This window comes from Schistocerca gregaria, chromosome 5 (genome assembly GCF_023897955.1).
Source record: "Schistocerca gregaria isolate iqSchGreg1 chromosome 5, iqSchGreg1.2, whole genome shotgun sequence".
Lineage (NCBI taxonomy): Eukaryota > Metazoa > Arthropoda > Insecta > Orthoptera > Acrididae > Schistocerca > Schistocerca gregaria.
In genome coordinates, this window is record NC_064924.1 from 635,365,617 (window position 1) to 635,385,754 (window position 20,138).

At 44.4% G+C, this 20,138-nt stretch overlaps 1 protein-coding gene across 5 annotated transcripts in view; it reads left to right on the top strand.

The window, feature by feature from the left end:
* LOC126272274 (protein madd-4-like) overlaps window positions 1–20,138 on the top strand; it is a 2,033,115-nt gene that overhangs the window by 1,684,540 nt on the left and 328,437 nt on the right. For all 5 annotated transcript variants that reach the window (XM_049975019.1, XM_049975021.1, XM_049975022.1 and 2 more), the window contains exon 7: window positions 13,447–13,576. In XM_049975019.1, coding sequence (XP_049830976.1) covers window positions 13,447–13,576 — 130 coding nt within the window. The remainder of the gene's footprint in view (window positions 1–13,446; window positions 13,577–20,138) is intronic.

The window sequence follows — 20,138 nt, forward strand, 5'->3', positions numbered from 1 at the left end:
ACTGCGAGAGGGCTGTACAAGCAATGATCACACGCACGGCACAGTGGACACACCAGTAACCGCGGTGTTGGCCGTCGAATGGCGCTAGCTGCGCAGCATTTGTGCACCGCCGCCGTCAGTGTCAGCCAGTTTGCCGTGGCATACGGAGCTCCATGGCAGTCTTTAACACTGGTAGCATGCCGCGACAGCGTGGATGTGAACCGTATGTGCAGCTGACGGACTTTGAGCGAGGGCGTATAGTGGGCATGCGGGAGGCCGGGTGGACGTACCACCGAATTGCTTAACAGGTGTGGCGTGAGGTCTCCACAGTACATCGATTTGTCGCCAGTGATCGGCGGAAGGTGCACGTGCACGTCGACCTGGGACAGGACCGTAGCGATGCACGGATGCACGCCAAGACCATAGGATCCTACGCAGTGCCGTAGGGGACCGCACCGCCACTTCCCAGCAAATTAGGGACACTGTTGCTCCTGGGGTATCGGCGAGGACCAATCGCAACCGTCTCCATGAAGCTGGGCTACGGTCCCGCACACCGTTTGGCCGTCTTCCGCTCACGCCCCAACATCGTGCAGCCCGCCTCCAGTGGTGTCGCGACAGGCGTGAATGGAGGGACGAATGGAGACGTGTCGTCTTCAGCGATGAGAGTCGCTTCTGCCTTGGTGCCAATGATGGTCGTATGCGTGTTTGGCGCCGTGCGGGTGAGCGCCACAATCAGGACTGCATACGACCGAGGCACACAGGGCCATCACCCGGCATCATGGTGTGGGGAGCGATCTCCTACACTGGCCGTACACCTCTGGTGATCGTCGAGGGGACACTGAATAGTGCACGGTACATCCAAACCGTCATCGAACCCATCGTTCTACCATTCCTAGACCGGCAAGGGAACTTGCTGTTCCAATAGGACAATGCACGTCCGCATGTATCCCGTGCCACCCAACGTGCTCTAGAAGGTGTAAGTCAACTACCCTGGCCAGCAAGATCTCCGGATCTGTCCCCCATTGAGCATGTTTGGGACTGGATGAAGCGTCGTCCCACGCGGTCTGCACGTCCAGCACGAACGCTGGTCCAACTGAGGCGCCAGGTGGAAGTGGCATGGCAAGTCGTTCCACAGGACTACATCCAGCATCTCTAGGATCGTCTCCATGGGAGAATAGCAGCCTGCATTGCTGCGAAAGGTGGATATACACTGTACTAGTGCCGACATTGTGCATGCTCTGTTGCCTGTGTCTATGTGCCTGTGGCTCTGTCAGTGTGATCATGTGATGTATCTGACCCCAGGAATGTGTCAATAAAGTTTCCCCTTCCTGGGACAATGAATTCACGGTGTTCTTATTTCAATTTCCAGGAGTGTAGTTTCCTAGAACAAACTGATAACTCGCTGGTAGTGCAATTCGGCACCACGTGGGTGACCGATACCAACAGCTAATTTCTTTGTACTCACCCCTCTGTTCGTTCTTGCTTTCCATACTATACAATCATTCACACGCTCAACCTATTCTTTATCAAAGTAGTTAGGACGTGCTGCTTGCAAATGGAGGTTAAAAATGAACCGTGAACAAAATTTATGAGATGGCCTAGAAAAATTTTACGTCACACGCTTAGAACCTTAAGTATGTTACACACGTATCTCCTACCAGGTTTCACACGGAATCGGCATCCAAATTACTCATCAGCATTTACGACCACGTGTTAGCTAGGCGGGGCGAGTCCCCAGGTTACTTTAACATTGCAAAAAACGCTGCTTCTTAAAGTAAAACTATACGATTTTTTAGAGCTATTGCTGTTCTTGTGTGCTGAAGGCAGCAAGTGATTGCAGCACTATAAATGGATAACGCGAGCTCCCATGCTCGGCTCTGAAAAAGAAACTTTCTCAAAAAATTTATCAAAACCTGAATGAATGGCCGTAACGACACGATAACTATTTCAACCCTGAAAAAGAGCGGATTAGTAACAGTGTAAAATATAACACCGCATCCCACGGTGAAAGTGGCGGCAAAGGCGGAGATCGCCCTCAATTCCGTCCGCTCAGTTCAGCCGCTACCCCAAGGGTGAATATCATGGCGGCTCTCAACGGCCGTTTCATTACGTGGGGGAGAGGAGGACCTGTTAACAACCCCGGACTACCCCCTGGCAAACAGATGCATCATCTCAGTCTTTACTCCAGGCTTAGGTTGGCACTAACCGACCTACAGGGTGATCACGTCTCTGCCTTGGCACTACCAGCAGACGAACTCTTAATACAAACCCCAAACTTAATCAACCCAAGGCAACGTAGTGGGATTATGGAAAAGAAGTGCATTTATGTAATTATGAATTGAATTAAATAAACAGGTAGTCCACTCCTTCACTCGAGATATCACACTATTTAAACTAAAATAAATATTGAAAGTATATTCAGTATAATGCAACAAAAAACCTAATTGTAATGAGATGTAACAAACTGTTCCCTCTCAAAGTCGTCCCACACGTCTTCAGCACCTCACTTCCCCACTGGCACGTGTGTGCAATATTTTAGTATCATCATAAGCGGAGCCAACAATGTCATATTTCTCTTCTGTATCGACACTGTCTGACAAGAAACCACCCAGAAGGTTAGGAGAAAACTATATGAGAATATACTGGTTGAAAGGGTATGTGATGTCATTTCAGCGACTGCCAAAATCGAGTCAAATTTACAAGGAACTTGACACGATGAACCCACTTATTGGTACGACGTTGCACGTGCTATGCCTTGGATGCATGCACTGATTCGGTTGGAAAGGGTCAAAAGTTGTTGTATTCTCAGCTGAGGCAAGATGGCCCACAACTGTTGTAGCTCATCCTTGATACTCTCGATACTGGCAGTGGGACAGAGCTGACGTACGAGCTGGTCCAACACCTGCTCTTGTGTGGGGATCTTGCTAGCCACAGGAGTGCCTCAGCATCACGCTGACAGTCTATAGGGACACGTGCCACGTATGGACGAGCATTGTTGTGTTGAAAGATGGCACCTCGACACTGTAGCGTGGTAGGTAACAGATTTCGACACAGGATGTCCCTGGTTCATCGCTGTACCGTCAGAGATCCCTCAATCACTACCATTCGTGACCTGAGGTCATACCCGATGGCTCCACAAACCGTGATGCCCGCAGTAACACCACTATGCCTGTCTGTAACATCGGAAGAATGGGCAATGCTGACGCAGGTCGCCTGGGGTAGTGCAGAACCACGATTCTTCGCTGAACGCAATGCAGCCATTTGTGTCATGGTATTAAAGGGAGTCTACGCATGGGCATTCATTCCAAAATTCGGCTACTGCTACCCTTCGATCAATGGCGCAGGATGACAGACGATGTGTCAAGGAGTCCACTATGTTTCTTGGCTTTTAGGCGCAGGTAGGAAGGGGCTACTATGTGCTTGCTGCTCAGTACAAGGATCCTCCCTTGTAGTGGTCAAATATGGTCGACTGGAACTTTGACGATGAGTATGCCTGCCCTCACGTTCCCATGCAGTTCAAAATAGCGTCACTGTCGTATCCGAATGCCCCACAACTCTGGATATTGCACGATTCGATCAGCTGTCCAAATAGTGGCCCTCAATGATGCCCCTTTCACTCTGTCAGGTGCTGATAACGCTGTCACACATGAGTATGAGGCACCTACGCGTCCTTCACTATGATCACTCATCATCTGACGCTTTTCGCTCCCCTTATAAATCCAAACAGGCGAGGTAACAACACTAATGCTCCACGGTGGAGCTCAAGCTGTCACAGAGAATTCCAGTTCTAGGTATTCACATACCCGTCTATTGCCCGACGGATTTTTAGCAGTTCTGAAGTGAATGCCGTGAAGTGTTTCCTTCAGTTTAGAAATCGAGTTGAACTCACGAGGACTTAAGTCAGGGGAGTGCAGTAGGTGGTATAGAACTTAGCAACCCCATCAGTCAAACAAACCAGTAACAGCTTGCACTGTACGTGCTTCAGCATTGTCCTGCAAAATGACGGTCACGTCCTGCAGAAAGTGTCATCATTTCTGTCTCTATGCTGTTCATTTTTGGAACACATCCTACGACCAGCTTAGAGACAAAAGTGATGACACTTTCTGCAAGACCTGAACATCATTTTGCAGGACAATACTCAAGCACGTACAGTGCAAGCTGTTACTTGTTTCTTGACTGATGGGGCTGCTAAGTTCTATACCACCTACTGCACTCCCCTGACTTAAGACCTCGTGAGCTCAACTCGATTTCTAAACTGAAGGAAACACTTCACGGCATTCACTTCAGAGCTGCTAAAAATCCGTCGGGCAATAGACCGCGTCGCTCGAACTATCAACACAACTGCCACTGCTAAAAGTATCCTAAGACTTCCACATCGCTGGCAATGGGTTATACACAATGCTGGTGACTACTTTGAAGGTCAGTGAAACTTTGAAACAGGTATCTATTTTGTACAGGCTGTAAATATATAGTTGCCACTATTAAAGTTCCAACCCTCGTATGTATAAAAATCATTGTTTTACTGTATGGATGTATGGAGGGATGGATAGATGGATGGATGGATGGATGCACTGTAACATCTAAAACATTTTTGCTTTCAGATATCTGTTTTGTCTTCTGAAAGAATACGCATGGCAAAAATATCCGATTCCTCATGTATGTATGAATGTGAGTTCCAGACGCCTAAACCACTGGGTCGATGATGTTTGGTTTGTGAGGGCGCTCAACTGCAGGGCCATCAGCGCTCATACAAAGTTCCAATTTTTACACAATCAAAGCTAGCCACGATGATGATGATGATGATGATGATGATGATGATGACACCTCAAACACCCAGTCCCCAGGCAGAGAAAATCCCCCAACCCGGCCAGGAATCGAACCTCGGACCCCGGTGTCCAGAGGAAGCAACGCTAGCCTCTGTACTATGAGATGCTGACCCACTGGGACCAACCAAACGGGGTATATATGCCACTTACTAACTGGAAACTAGGACTGTGGATGTAAGTGCCATCTATCTTCCAATGGGTGGGATTTGGGTGGAAAGGGCGTGACACAGAAGTATAAAGGGCAATTCATACAAGACATCGACGGATTGGAAGGCCACGCGGCGTCACTGTCACATTGTAGTGTGTTCACACTTGGCGGAACGCCGTCACAAGGTCAGCTTGCTGAGCCCAGCACCAAACGTTACACAGTATATACATGTAGAATACAGTACCAGAATTAGTATTTAATACAAACACATCAAAAGAGGTTTGTAAGGCAATGAACAGAGCATTTTCATCTTATCTATTGCTTTTTCCACCTAAACATCAATGTCAAAAACTAAAGTATTTTCTCTCTCAACAGAACTGGATCTTTCACTGTTAAAACCGGTTATGTATCGAAATTTGCTTCATCACTTAGTGTTCTTATTTGTGCACAGTGTATGTTTTTTCTCTGTCCGGGGATTGTAACATCTAAATCATTTTTTCCTTTCAGATATCTGGTCTGCCTTTTGAAAGAACACTCATAGCAAAAACATCCAAGTCTTCATGAAACATCGCCTATATCTCACGAAAATAAAGAACTATAATAAAATAAAGACTAAAATACATAAAAAAGCGAAATCATGACTTATATAATGAGTGAATGCGGGAAAATATGTTAACTTCCGATGTTGGCAAAGGATGACACCACCCTGCCCCCTCCCCCGGCCAGTCAAAGCCAACCTCAGCGTCGGAAGTTTCTCAGCGAGAAACCTTGAAGTTGGCGACCTGTCTCGTTCCGTCACATCCCGTTCTGCTCCATGGACGGCCTGTGTGAATGCGGCCTTTCGAAGTGCACTGTGAAATGGTTTGGGGTCACGTTCCGTTAAGTTAAATCGACTGTCTGAAGTAACTTCAGCCAAATTTTGTAAGTACGTGACCTATTACTTTTATTTTATGTACACATTGTGTTGAAAGTATCCAGACCTCTGTTAGTGGACATTAATATGGATCGCGTCAACCCTACAGCTATATAACGTCTTGAACTCTGTAAGATATGCTTTCAGTGAGGTGTCTGAACGTCTGTGACAGGATCGCAGCCCATTATTCTTCAAGAGCTGAACACTGTTAAGGTAATGGTGTTGGAAACCCAAGTCTGGAGTGAAGTCAACATCTCTCATCCCAAATCGGGTCCATTTCATGAATGCTGCACCACTTTATCCACTCCTGAAGATATCTCAGCCTCAACCTACGATAGCCTACTTTGCCCACACCCTCCACTAAAAGTTTCCGTGCTTTCTGCCCTGTCACCTCCTCACAATTCACGTTCCCTCGCCCTCATTTGCTCGCTCTGTGCCACCCACCTTTTCCGCTTTCTGCTCCTCTCCTCCGCCGCTCCCCAGTTGCCACATCCCTTCCCCACTGCCTCCTAACACTTCACTCGACAGCTCTAACCTGCCACATTCTAGTTCCTGCCTGTTCCTCCAGACAGCGCTCCTCTCGCACCCACCCATACCCTGCTATCCTTCCCCCTTCCCTCCCCCACTCCAGATTGCAGTGTTCATTCAAAAAAACCAATCACAGCCTTTTAAATAGAACTTTGTATCAGAAGCCGTTTATGCTTTTGTGTTTTGAAATACCATCCCTGTGATATGAATCTCTCTTTGTGACCTGTATATGTTTCTATTCAAACTGATAGCTTGCCAAACCTACACCACTGGCCATTAAAATTGCTACACCAAGAAGAAATGCAGATGATAAACGGGTATTCATTGGACAAATATATTATACTGATCCTGAGAAATCAGTACCTAGAACAACTACCTCTGGCTGTAATAACGGCCTTGATACGCCAGGGCATTGAGTCAAACAGAGCTTGGATGGCGTGTACAGGTACAGTTGCCCATGCACCTTCAGCACGATACCACAGTTCAGCAAGAGTAGTGACTGGCGTATTGTGACGAGCCAGTTGCTCGGCCACCATTGACCAGACGTTTTCAACTGGTGAGAGATCTGGAGAATCTGCTGGCCAGGGTAGCAGATGAACATTTTCTGTATCCAAAGAGGCCCGTACAGGACCTGCAACATGCGGTCGTGCATTATCCTGCTGAAATGTAGGGTTTCGCAGGGATCGAATGAAGAATGGAGCCAGGGGTCGTAACACATCTGAAATGTAACGTCCACTGTTCAGAGTGCCGTCAATGCGAACAACGTGTAACCAATGGCACCCCATACCATCACGTCAGGTGATACGCCAGTATGGCGTTGACGAATACACGCCTCCAATGTACGTTTACCGCGATGTCGCCAAACACGGATGCGACCATCATGATGCTGTAAACAGAACGTGCATTCATCCGAAATAATGACGTTTTGCCATTCGTGCACCCAGGTTCGTCGTTGAGTCATTTCTTTCGTTACAAGGAGCATTGTCTGAGGGCTTGGGGTATCACTACTCAGGTGCAACCACTGTACCCTCAAGCGACACATTGCCCTTAAGAGTAATACCAGGTAGTATAATTGTTTGCGGTCCTAGCCAAAAATGGTCCACTATTCAAATTACCTCCCTGATGACTGTGTCACCTAAGCATTGGCAGGGGGGGCTGTCTGCTTCGATATCCATGTGGGAAAAGATCTCCGGTGCCGAGTTGAATTCCAGATCTTGTCCAAAGGCAGCCTTCAGAGGATATCAGCATTGGTGTGTTGTACCGTTTACCTAAACTTTACGTCTTTGTTGAAGCCCAACGGGAGCAATTCTCCCTGCTGGATATGACAATCTGGTCTGGTTGAAATGTTGGAGTTGGCCTTGAACAGTGGCAAACGAGGTTTATGATCATCTAATAGAGTAAAATGTCTTCCCTATACATAATCGTGTAACTTCTTCAGCATGGAGATAATAACCAGGACTGCCTTCCCTCTTTTACTGTAATTACGTTGTACCTTTTGTTAAATCCAGCCTAGTCGTCAAATCTGGGGTGTCTAGAAAACCTGCTTTCTCGGATCGCTAGACGACATTCAAACAAATCGTACTAGTGAGTTTTAACATAAAATGAAAAAATACAATACTATCTTTGTGTTACACGGAAGTGTTGCAAGCAAATGGCGGCATGCAAAATAAGCAATGTTCTTCAGTATTAAAAAATTCGCTAGTCCCAGATACATAGATTGTACAAGCAAAGTAACTAGTGTTACCTTCTCAGTAGTTAGTTTTTAAAACTTGTTACATAAAAAGTTTTTTATTTAAATAATTATTTTTAAATAGAGGGTCATTCAAAAAGAAAGAACAGATGTCAGTTATTTATTATTGAGAAACTATGAAGGACAGAAACACATTGAGCATGTCACTCGACAGAAGAATGTTCAAAGTTTTATGTTCGCACAGACACTATATCACACTCACAACTTGAGCACCATGCGTTCCTCGAGAAACATCGAAGCGGTAGTCCACTTCATACCATTCCTGTTTATTGAATCGACAGCTTCAACAATTTGATATCTCAGCCCTCGAAGAATATCTGCCACAGCTAGGACAAACACTCTTTCTTTTATGCATTTCCACAGAAAAAATGGCAAGGTATGAGGTTTGGTGACCTGGGAGGCCAAAAGAAATAAACAAGGTCTTGTTGTTCTAATCCAACGTTGTGGGATGGTGTTGTTAAGATATCGGTACACCTCAATGTTTTAAATGAGATTGGGAACCGTCATGCATAAAAACGAGATCTCTTCAATTTTCTTGAAGTTGAGGAAACAATCAATTTTGTAGCATTACTGTCGCAGATTCCACCGCAAAAAGAGAGGTTCATAAACTTTGTGAACAGAGACGGCCAAAAGGCATTCACTTCCGCTGAGCCTCTTTCACGTTCGACGACGATGACCAGATTTTGTAACTTCTAAATTTTTAAGTTCTAAACAAAGAAGGGAAAGCAGAAAGATGGAAGGAGTATATAGAGAATCTATACAAGGGTGATGTACTTGAGGACAATATTATGGAAATGGAAGAGGATGTAGATGAAGATGAAATGGGAGATACGATACTGCGTGAAGAGTTTGACAGAGCACTGAAAGACCTGAGTCGAAACAAGGCCCCCGGAGTAGACAACATTCCATTGGAACTACTGACAGCCTTGGGAGAGCCAGTCCTGACAAAACTCTACCATCTGGTGAGCAAGATGTATGAGACAGGCGAAATACCCTCAGACTTCAAGAAGAATATAATAATTCCAATCCCAAAGAAAGCAGGTGTTGACAGATGTGAAAATTACCGAACTATTAGTTAAATAAGTCACAGCTGCAAAATACTAACGCGAATTCTTTACAGACGAATGGAAAAACTAGTAGAAGCCGACCTCGGGGAAGATCAGTTTGGATTCCGTAGAAATGTTGGAACACGTGAGGCAATACTGTCCCTACGACTTATCTTAGAAGCTAGATTAAGGAAGGGCAAACCTACGTTTCTAGCATCTGTAGACTTAGAGAAAGCTTTTGACAATGTTGACTGGAATACTCTCTTTCAAATTCTGAAGGTAGCAGAGGTAAAATACAGGGAGCGAAAGGCTATTTACAATTTTTACAGAAAGCAGATGGCAGTCATAAGAGTCGAGGGACATGAAAGGGATGCAGTGGTTGGGAAGGGAGTGAGACAGGGTTGCAGTCTCTCCCCGATATTATTCAATCTGTAAATTGAGCAAGCAGTGAAGGAAACAAAAGAAAAATTCGGAGTAGGTATTAAAATCCATGGAGAAGAAATAAAAATGTTGAGGTTCGCCGATGACATCGTAATTCTGTCAGAGACAGCAAAGGACTTGGAAGAGAAGTTGAACGGAATGGATAGTGTCTTGAAAGGAGGATATAAGATGAACATGAACAAAAGGAAAACGAGGATAATGGAATGTAGTCGAATAAAGTCGGGTGATGCTGAGGGAATTAGATTAGGAAATGAGACAATTAAAGTAGTAAAGGAGTTTTGCTATTTGGGGAGCAAAATAACTGATGATGGTCGAAGTAGAGAGGATATAAAATGTAGACTGGCAATGGCAAGGAAAGCGTTTCTGAAGAAGAGAAATTTGTTAACATCGAGTATAGATTTAAGTGTCAGGAAGTCATTTCTGAAAGTATTTGTATGGAGTGTAGCCATGTATGGAAGTGAAACATGGACGATAACTAGTTTGGACAAGAAGAGAATACAAGCTTTCGAAATGTGGTGCTACAGAAGAATGCTGAAGATTAGATGGGTAGATCACATAACTAATGAGGAAGTATTGAATAGAATTGGGGAGAAAAGAAGGATGTGGCACAACTTGACTAGAAGAAGGTATCGGTTGGTAGGACATGTTCTGAGGCATCAAGGGATCACCAATTCAGTATTAGAGGGCAGCGTGGAGGGTAAAAATCTTAGAGGGAGACCAAGAGATGACTACACTAAGCAGATTCAGAAGAATGTAGATTGCACTAGGTACTGGGAGATGAAGAAGCTTGCAGAAAACAGAGTAGCATAGAGAGCTGCATCAAACCAGTCTCAGGACTGTAGACCACAACAACAACAACAACAAATTCTTACATTATGGCGGTTTACTTTAGGCAATAGTTGAAACGTCGATTCGTCCGAAAAGATGAGTCGTTCGGAAAAAGTGTCCTTTGCGATATCCTGGAGGACTGCAATCCGAAATTCGTTCCTTCTATTATGGTCGCCGGGACACAGTTTCCGCAGTAACTGCGACTTGTAAGGCGTCGTTTCACAACACCCATGCCATTGTTTGAGGAAGACGAAATTTCTGGCCTGCTCTTCTTGTGGACATCCACGGGCTCCGTGTGAGCTGATCTCTGATACGCTCCACGTTTTCATCATACGCGGTTGGCCGACCAGAGCTCTTTGCTTTCCATACGCGACCAACTTTGTATACCACTCATAAATCCGCTTGTGCAGCTTCTTGCTGGAACAACGCCGGAATGCACTTTGCATTTGAACAGTGGATTGACTACAGGCAAATTCCAAAACACAAAATAATTTCTTGATGCAATAATTTACGAACAGCCGTATGTATTGTAGAAATTTATTTTTTTTATGAACTTCTATGTGTTACCAGTTTCGGTATTACATTGATTCTATCTTCAGGCTCCTGTACAATGAGTAGAAAAAATGTACTAATATAAAAAATTATAAAAAATATAGAACATACGTTAACAATTGACAGGTATCATGTTAACTATGTAAGTGGCTCAAAGAGATATATTGTATATCACTAAAAATATATGTAACATTAGGGCACATATGCTTCTGCCTATGTGATGCTGTTGTTAATAGTTTTTCCTGTTTTACTGTTCAACTATCGTTGCACTCTTGAGTTGCCACTTAACCAGTTTTATGCTTGATGCAACATTGCATTTCCTGACACTCAGCTAATGGGTATAAGTCTGATATTGTCTGACTTTAAGTAGTCTAATACTTTGACGAGTTTTTAGGTGACATTTCGACCCATACAGATAGTTTCTGACTCATTACGGACATTAGACAGAATATGATGACACTAGATGGTGTAATTAAGATCCGGATGGTCATCTCATACGCTACTACACATGCCCTTAATGCAACCTCAGAATGATTTGACATGGTTATACGTCATACCCTTAGTCTTAGGGATTGCATACATTTCATTTTGTGATTTATCTTCATACACACAGGCTGCCACCTATATTTCGCTTTTTCGTCCTTTCCTTTTTATTCAATCGATTGCACTTAGTATAAACCTGCATAATTGTATAGGACTTACATGTAGGGAGATACACATTTCTTGATATGTATAGAGATTGAGAAACTTCTTTGTAACCATGAGTACGTGGGGCAGCTATTGGCATTGCATTAATCCACTCAGCACAATGTGGGGTTGTCCTACAAAAGGGCCCCAATGAAGTGTCTACCATGAGCAGGTGTTTGTTGATTTTGTAGTACGATTGCATTGGTTTACTTCGGGAATATAATTGGGTTTTAAGAGAAACACTTTTATGCTTTTTTATCGTTCGTATTGCGGCAGCTGTTTGTCGTATCACACATAATACGACCTAGACCACACATAAGTAACTATGTATTCCGACATGGTTCTCACATTTCTGTATTTTAATTTATTTTATTGTTGTATATATTAGTTAATTTTTATTTAAAAAATTCTTCCACTGTTCCAGTGGATATACGAATGTATGCAGTACATCTGATGTGTTGCACGGCCTATTACAACTGTGTGTTACGGTTTTATGAATAATAGCGTACACATATGTTCATATATCATCCGTTATTAGAGTAAAACAGGGAAAACTATCAACAACAGCATGAGATAGGCAGAAGCATATGTGCCGTAATGTTACATATAGTTTTAATGACATACAATATATCCTTTTGAGCCACTTACATTGTTAACATGATACCTGTCAATTGGTAACGTATGTTCTATACTTTTTATAATAGTACATTTCTTCTACTCATTGTACAAGGGCCTGAAATGGCATCAATGTAATGCCGAAACTGGTAGCACATAGAAGTTCATAAAATAAAATGAATTTCTACAATACATACGGCTGTTGGTAAATCATTGCATCAAGAAGTTTATGCCAGCCGTCGTCCCACGCTCCATCATGGATCAACGACGACAAAATAATTACTCCCGTGGTGTTCCTATAAACACACAGCAGCACAGCCGTGTCAAAACTTCAAATCTTCCTCTACCCAGTGACATGCGCAATGTGTTTCTATCTTTTAAAAATTGTCAGTAAGAACCAAACGAAATATGTTCTTTATTTTTTAATCACCTGGCTCTGTAAGTTTCTCTAATTAAGGAAAATGATCAGGGTGATTCGGATGTTGTTTTTAATTTTATACAATTTGTGCGAGTTGTCATTTATGTTGTGGTCTTCAGTCCTGAGACTGGTTTGATGCCGCTCTCCATGCTATTCTATCCTGTGCAAGCTCTTTCTTGTCCCAGTACCTACATCCTTCTGAATCTGCTTAGTGTATTCATCTCTTGGTCTCCCTCTACGATTTTTTTCCTCCAAGCTGACCTCCAATACCAAATTGGTGATCCCTTCATGCCTCAGAACATGTCCTACCAACCGATACCTTCTTCTAGTCAAGTTGTGCCACATCCTTCTCTTCGCCCCAATTCTGTCCAATAGCTCCTCCTTAGTTATGTGATCTACCCATCTAATCTTCTGCATTCTTCTGTTAGCACCACATTTCGAAAGCTTCTATTCTCTTCTTGTCCAAACTATTTACCGTCCATGTTTTACATCCATACATGGCTACACTCCATACAAAGACATTCACATATTCCACTGGGATTTCAAGATTAATAAAATGCGAGTAAACGCGGTTCCTCTGTACCTCACAGAACAGATTTCCATCGCGGAGCTGGAGCTTTTCAACACTGACCTGACATTTAATCTGCTCTGTCTGTTACAGCACGGCAGCGTGTGTGCACGGTGGCCGGGTAGTGACGTGTGTGTCTGTCCGCAGGGCGCAAGATGTCCCGCCCGGTGTGCCGGAACCGTGTGACGGGCGCGGAGGCGGACGAGAAGCTGTGCAACGCCTCCCAGAAGCCGCCGCGCCTCTTCCTCAGCTGCAACGCGCACCGCTGCCCGGCAAAGTGAGTGCCAGACGCCGGCTTCGAGCCACGCCTGCCGTATAGCCTGTGCCGCTCTACGTAGATATCCGCGGGCGCGGTCAGTCTCGACACAGTGACGCACGAAAATACGCTACTGACCATTAACATTGCTACATCAAGAAGAAATGCATATGATAAACGACTATTCATTGGACAAATATATTATACTAGAACTGAGGTGTGACTACATTTTCAGGCAATTTGGGTGCATAGATCCTAAGAAATCAGTACCCAGAACAACCACCACTGGCCGTAATAACGGCCTTTATACGCCTGGCCATTGAGTCAAACAGAGCTTGGATGGCGTGTACAGGTACAGCTGCCCATGTACCTTCAATACGATGCCACAGTTCATCAAGAGTAGTGACTTACGTATTGTGACGAGCCAGTTGCTCGGCCACCATTGACCAGACGTTTTCAGTTGGTGAGAGATCTGGAGAATGTGCTGGCCAGGGCAGCAGTCGAACATTTACTGTATCCAGAAAGCCCCGTACAGGACGTGCAACATGCGGTCGTGCACTATCCTGCTGAAATTTAGGGTTTCGTAGGGGTCGAACGAAGGGTAGAGCCACCGGTCGTAACACGTCGGAAATGTAACGTCCACTGTTCAAAGTGCCGTCAATACGAACAAGAGGTGACAGAGTACGTGTAACCAATGGCACCCCATACCATCATGCCAGATGATACGCCAGTATGGCGATGACGAATACACGCTTCCAATGTGCGTTCACCGCGATGTCGCCAAACACGGATGCGACCATCATGATACTGTAAACAGAACCTGGATTGAAACTTCCTGGCAGATTAAAACTGTGTGCCCGACCGAGACTCGAACTCGGGACCTTTTCCTTTCGCGGGCAAGTGCTCTACCAACTGAGCTACCGAAGCACGAAATTGGCCAATACGATAATCAGCGCACACTCCGCTGCAGAGTGAAAATCTCATTCTAGAACCTGGATTCATCCGAAAAAATGACGTTTTGCCATTCGTGCACCCAGGTTCGTCGTTGAGTACACCATCGCAGGCGCTCCTGTCTGTCAAGTAGCGTCAAGGGTAACCGCAGCCATGGCCACCGAGCTGATAGTCCATGCTCTTGCAAACGTCATCGAACTGTTCGTGCAGATGGTTGTTGTCTTGCAAACGCCCCCGTCTCTTGGCTCAGGGATCGAGACGTGGCTGCACTATCCGTTGCAGCCATGCGGATAAGATGTCTGTCATCTAGACTGCTAGTGATACGAGGCCGTTGGGATACAGCCTCTGAAGCCACAGATTCCATATTCTGCAAACAGGCGTTGGATCTCGACCAACGCGAGCCGCAATACCGCGATACGATAAACCGCAATCGCGATAGGCTACAATCCGACCTTTATCATAGTCGGAAACGTGATGGTGCACATTTCTCCACCTTACACGAGGCATCACAACAACGTTTCACCAGGCAACGCCAGTCAACTGCTGATTGTGTATGAGAAATCTGTTGGAAACGTTCCTCATGTCAGCATGGTGTAGGTGCCGCCACCGGCGCCAACCTTGTGTGAATGCTCTGAAAAGCTAATCATTTGCACATCACAGCATCTTCTTCCTGTAGGTTAAATTTCGCGTCTGTAGCACGTCATCTTCGTGAAGTAGCAATTTTAATGGCCAGTAGTGTATGTATGCCACAACACTATCAGTCGGCGGACGACGTTGAAACCATTATCAGTACATCTACCGTCCCCCCCAGTGACGTATGCCCTCATCGGATCGGAATCTTCGCCGTCTTTCGAGGTGTACTATTTTTTTCGGCTGTGTATTTGGCATATGTATAGTGTTCTCTTAAAACGAACGAAGCATTAACGCACGTCGTAGTAATCTATCACTTGAAAACGAGATAACAGGTTAAAACCGCGATCGTGGTGGATTGATACGTTTAACACTAAAATGGCGAAGTTTCTGCCATTCCTAAAATGTCGAAGTTTCTGCCATTCCTAAAATGTCGAAGTTTCTGCCATTCCTAAAATGTCGGAAAGAGGTCATTTTGACCCCACATAAAATGTTTTCACATTTGACTTAAACAAGTACTTTTTAGTGTTTTTCAATCCATACTTTATTTCTAGTAATCAAAACAATTATTTACAATTATAAATAAAAATTATTAATTTATTTGAACAACAATGTATCATACAAATTTATTGTTGCTACTGCTAACAAGTTTCTTAATTGTAGATTTTAATTTATTAACTGTTCATAAAACCTTCTAGGGTCATTTTTACTCTCACATGTGTTTTACAAACAGATCTGCATTACTTTTCATTCAAGTTATTTGAAGCTGCTGGATGCACTTAGCACAGGTGATTTCTGTTTTACGGGCACATTTTGTGCACACTGCTTTGTGGCACTTCACACAGTTTTCGCTGGTCTTGTTGCCTTTGCAGACGCCGATTTGGCACTTCCTGGGCTTTCTAGGTGATTTCAGTCCCATATCCTCTTGCTTTGCCTGATGTTCTTTCTCTTTCGTTCCCCGGAGCTCCTTTTCCAGTCAAAGTATGAACTTCTTCCTTTCCATTTTCTTGTACGTTACTATGTTACAGATGACTCACGCATTTATTACCGCCATGTCCAGTATGTCGCGGGAGACATGCATTGGCCATCTCCTCTATGCAACCTTCATAGTATATTTACGGATCATTTGATCAACGACATCCACCCTGTACTTTGTTGCATTGTAGAGGGTTACGGTTTCAGGTTTTTCCTCTCCTTCCTTGATTACTGCTACTTCAACATGCAGCCTATTCAGATGAAAAACATTTTTATTCTTCTTCCCTTAGTATACTGTCAACGTACAGTCTGTGTCGCCACTATTGTGTAGTATTGTGGTGGAGTGTATTTCAGCATTCGGCTGCCTTACTTCATCGGAGACTTCACGGCAAGTCTTGTTCATTGTACCAACTAATGAAGTTTTCTTTTCTTTGACTTTTTTTAGCAAGTTGAAGAGACGCAAAGAAGTTGTCTGTGGTCACATTTCTTCTTTTATTTACAAATGGCTCCATGAGACGCAGAACGACGTTCTCTCCAAGTGGTTGTTTCTCTCCACGCATGTCCCCTTGCTGAGGTACGTGAAAGCATTACACATATACTTTGTCATTACATCAACAGCCAACAGGAATTTATATTTGTCTATTTTGTTGGACATGAATTGAGTAATCCTGCACCTTGCATTGCTTCGTTGCAGTTGCTCGTCAGTGGTTATATTTTCTCCAGGGAGGTAAGCGCGAATACTGTTTTCATTGAACTTTCCCCAAATTTCAGATACAAGAGCGAATTTGTTGGCTGCCAGGCCAGGTTGATTTTTCATCAAAACCGAGAAATCTGAAGAGCTCCTGAAATCTGTCACTTGGCTTAATGTCCTTTATAAAAGCAGACTCCCTACAGTGCAAGTATAGATCATCCACAGACATACCTTTGTGCACAACATACCCCGAACATTACACATATACTTTGTCATTACATCAACAGCCAACAGGAATTTGAGACTATATTTGTCTATTTTGTTGGACATGAATTGAGTAATCCTGCACCTTGCATTGCTTCGTTGCAGTTGCTCGTCAGTGGTTATATTTTCTCCAGGGAGGTAAGCGCGAATACTGTTTTCATTGAACTTTCCCCAAATTTCAGATACAAGAGCGAATTTGTTGGCTGCCAGGCCAGGTTGATTTTTCATCAAAACCGAGAAATCTGAAGAGCTCCTGAAATCTGTCACTTGGCTTAATGTCTTTTATAAAAGCAGACCCCCTACAGTGCAAGTATAGATCATCCACAGACATACCTTTGTGCACAACATACCCCGAACATACATGATGGCTATCAGTTTCTCCAGTTCCTCAAGTGGCACAGTTATTATGTCTTAGTACTTTTGAATCATTTGATTGTGCGTATTTCTTCATGAGACGTAGCTTTGGTTGATGAAAAATGAGACGTAAGGCACTGATGGCAGAGCTGTCTACTCGTTGGCAAGTACAAGCAGTGGGGCCTCCTCTCTCCTCCAGAACATTCGCAGCTGACCACCTTCCAGAAGATGAATAATTCCCAATCTCCCACACGGTAACGTCCCTTGCAATCATCTTTGCACACGCTTCCGAGTGTACCTGCTGTGGTGAAAGAGATGATGTTTGACGTATATCAGCAACTGAATCCTCTTCCACTAACCGCCCCTCGCTCACAATGTCTTCATCTTCACTTGTGTCAGGTACATAATCATCGTCTTCATCAGTGAAGTCAATTTCCGATTCAACTTCGGAATTCTCCAAGAGATGTAACACTTCTTCATCAGAAAGCACACGCTGACGATACGTGTTCGAAAACTTGGTTCGCGGGCAAAGACTGAATGAGTGACACAGCATAAGCTGTGGCGGACTGGAATGTCAACGTGCCAAGTTGCAACAATGAGGAGCAACTCGATATACTGCTCACTGTTGCGACTGTATTGTTGCATAATTTACTTGTATTCAGAAGAGAAATTACAGTGAGGTCAAATTGAGCTCTTCCGCCGTTCTAGGTGTGCTGAATGAGATGGCGAAGAAAATTTAAATACGCTACTGGCCATTAAAACTGCTACACCACGAAGATGACATGCTACAGACCCGAAATTTAACCGACAGGAAGAAGATGCTGTGATATGCAAATGATTAGCTTTTCAGAGCATTTACACAAGGGTGACGCCGTTGGCAACACCTACAACGTGCTGACATAAGGAACGTTTCCAACCGATTTCTCATACACAAACAGCAGTTGACCGGCGTTGCCTGGTGAAATGTTGTTGTGATGCCTTGTGTAAGGTGGAGAAATGCGTACCATCAGGTTTCTGACTTTGACAAAGATCGGATTGTAGCCCATCCGGATTGTGGTTTATGGTATCGTGACATTGCTGCTCGCGTTGGTCGAGATCCGATGACTGGTAGCAGAATATGGAATCGGTGGTTTCAGGAGGGTAATACGAAACGCCGTGCTGGATCCGAACGCCCTCGTATCACTAGCAGTCAAGATGACAGGCATCTTATCCGCATGGCGGTAACGGATCGTGCCGCCACGTCTCGATCCTTGGTGTGTTTTTTTTTTCCGGGTGAATCCAGGTACTGTTTACAGCATCATGATGGTCGCATCCGTGTTTGGCGACATCGCGGTGAACGCACATTCGAAGCGTGTATTCGTCATCGCCATGCTGACGTATCACTCGGCGTGATGGTATAGGGTGCCACTGGTTATACGTCTCGCTCACCTCTTGTTCGCATTCACGCTACTTTGAACAGTGGACATTACATTTCAGATGTGTTACGGCCGTAGCTCTACCCTTTATTCGATCCCTGCGAAACCCTTCATTTCAGCAGGATAATGCAAGACCGCATGTTGCAGGTCCTGTACGGGCCTTTCTGGACACAGAAAATGTTCTACTGCTGCCCTGGCCAGCACATTCTCCAGATCGCTCACCAATTTTAAACGTCTGGTCAATGGTGGCTCGTCACAATACGCCAGTCACTACTCTTGATGAACTGTGGACTGCTGTACCTGTACACGCCATCCAAGCTCTGTTTGACACAATGCCCAGGGGTACCACGGCCGTTATTACGACCAGAGGTGGTTGTTCTGGGTACTGATTTCTCAGGATCTATGCACCCAAATTGCGTGAAAATGTAATCAAATGGCAGTTCTAGTATAATATATTTGTCCAATGAATACCCCTTTATTATCTGTATTTCTACGTGGTGTAGCAATTTTAATGGCCAGTAGTGTATTTTGTAAATACCAGGTGATCAAAAAGTCAGTATGAATTTCAAAACTGAATAAATCACGGAATAATGTAGATAGAGAGGTACAAATTGACACACGTGCTTGCAATGTCATGGGGTTTTGTTAGACCAAAAAAAATACAAAAGTTCAAAAAATGTCCGACAGATGGCGCTTCACCTGATCAGAATAGCAATAATTAGCATAACAAAGTAAGACAAAGCAAAAATGATGTTCTTTAGAGGAAATGCTCAATACGTTCACCATCAATCCTCAACAATAGCTGTAGTCGAGGAATTATGTTTGTAACAGCACTGTAAAGCATGTCCGGAGTCATGGTGAGGCATTGGCGTCGGATGCTGTCTTTCAGCATCCCTAGAGATGTCGGTCGATCACGATACACTTGCGACTTCAGGTAACCCCAAAGCCAATAATGGCACGGACTGAGGTCTGGGGACATGGGAGGCCAAGCATGACGAAAGTGGCGGTTGTGCACACGATCAACACCAAACGACGCTCTGCCGGACATTTTGTGAACTTTCTACATCTACATCCATACTCCGCAAGCCACTTGACGGTGTGTGGCGGAGGGTACCTTGAGTACCTCTATCGGTTCTCCCTTCTATTCCAATCTCGTATTGTTCGTAGAAAGAAGGATTGTCGGTATGCCTCTGTGTGGGCTCTAGTCTCTCTGATTTTATCCTCACGGTCTCTTCGCGAGATATACGTAGGAGGGATAAATATACTGCTTGACTCCTTGGTGAAGGTATGTTCTCGAAACTTC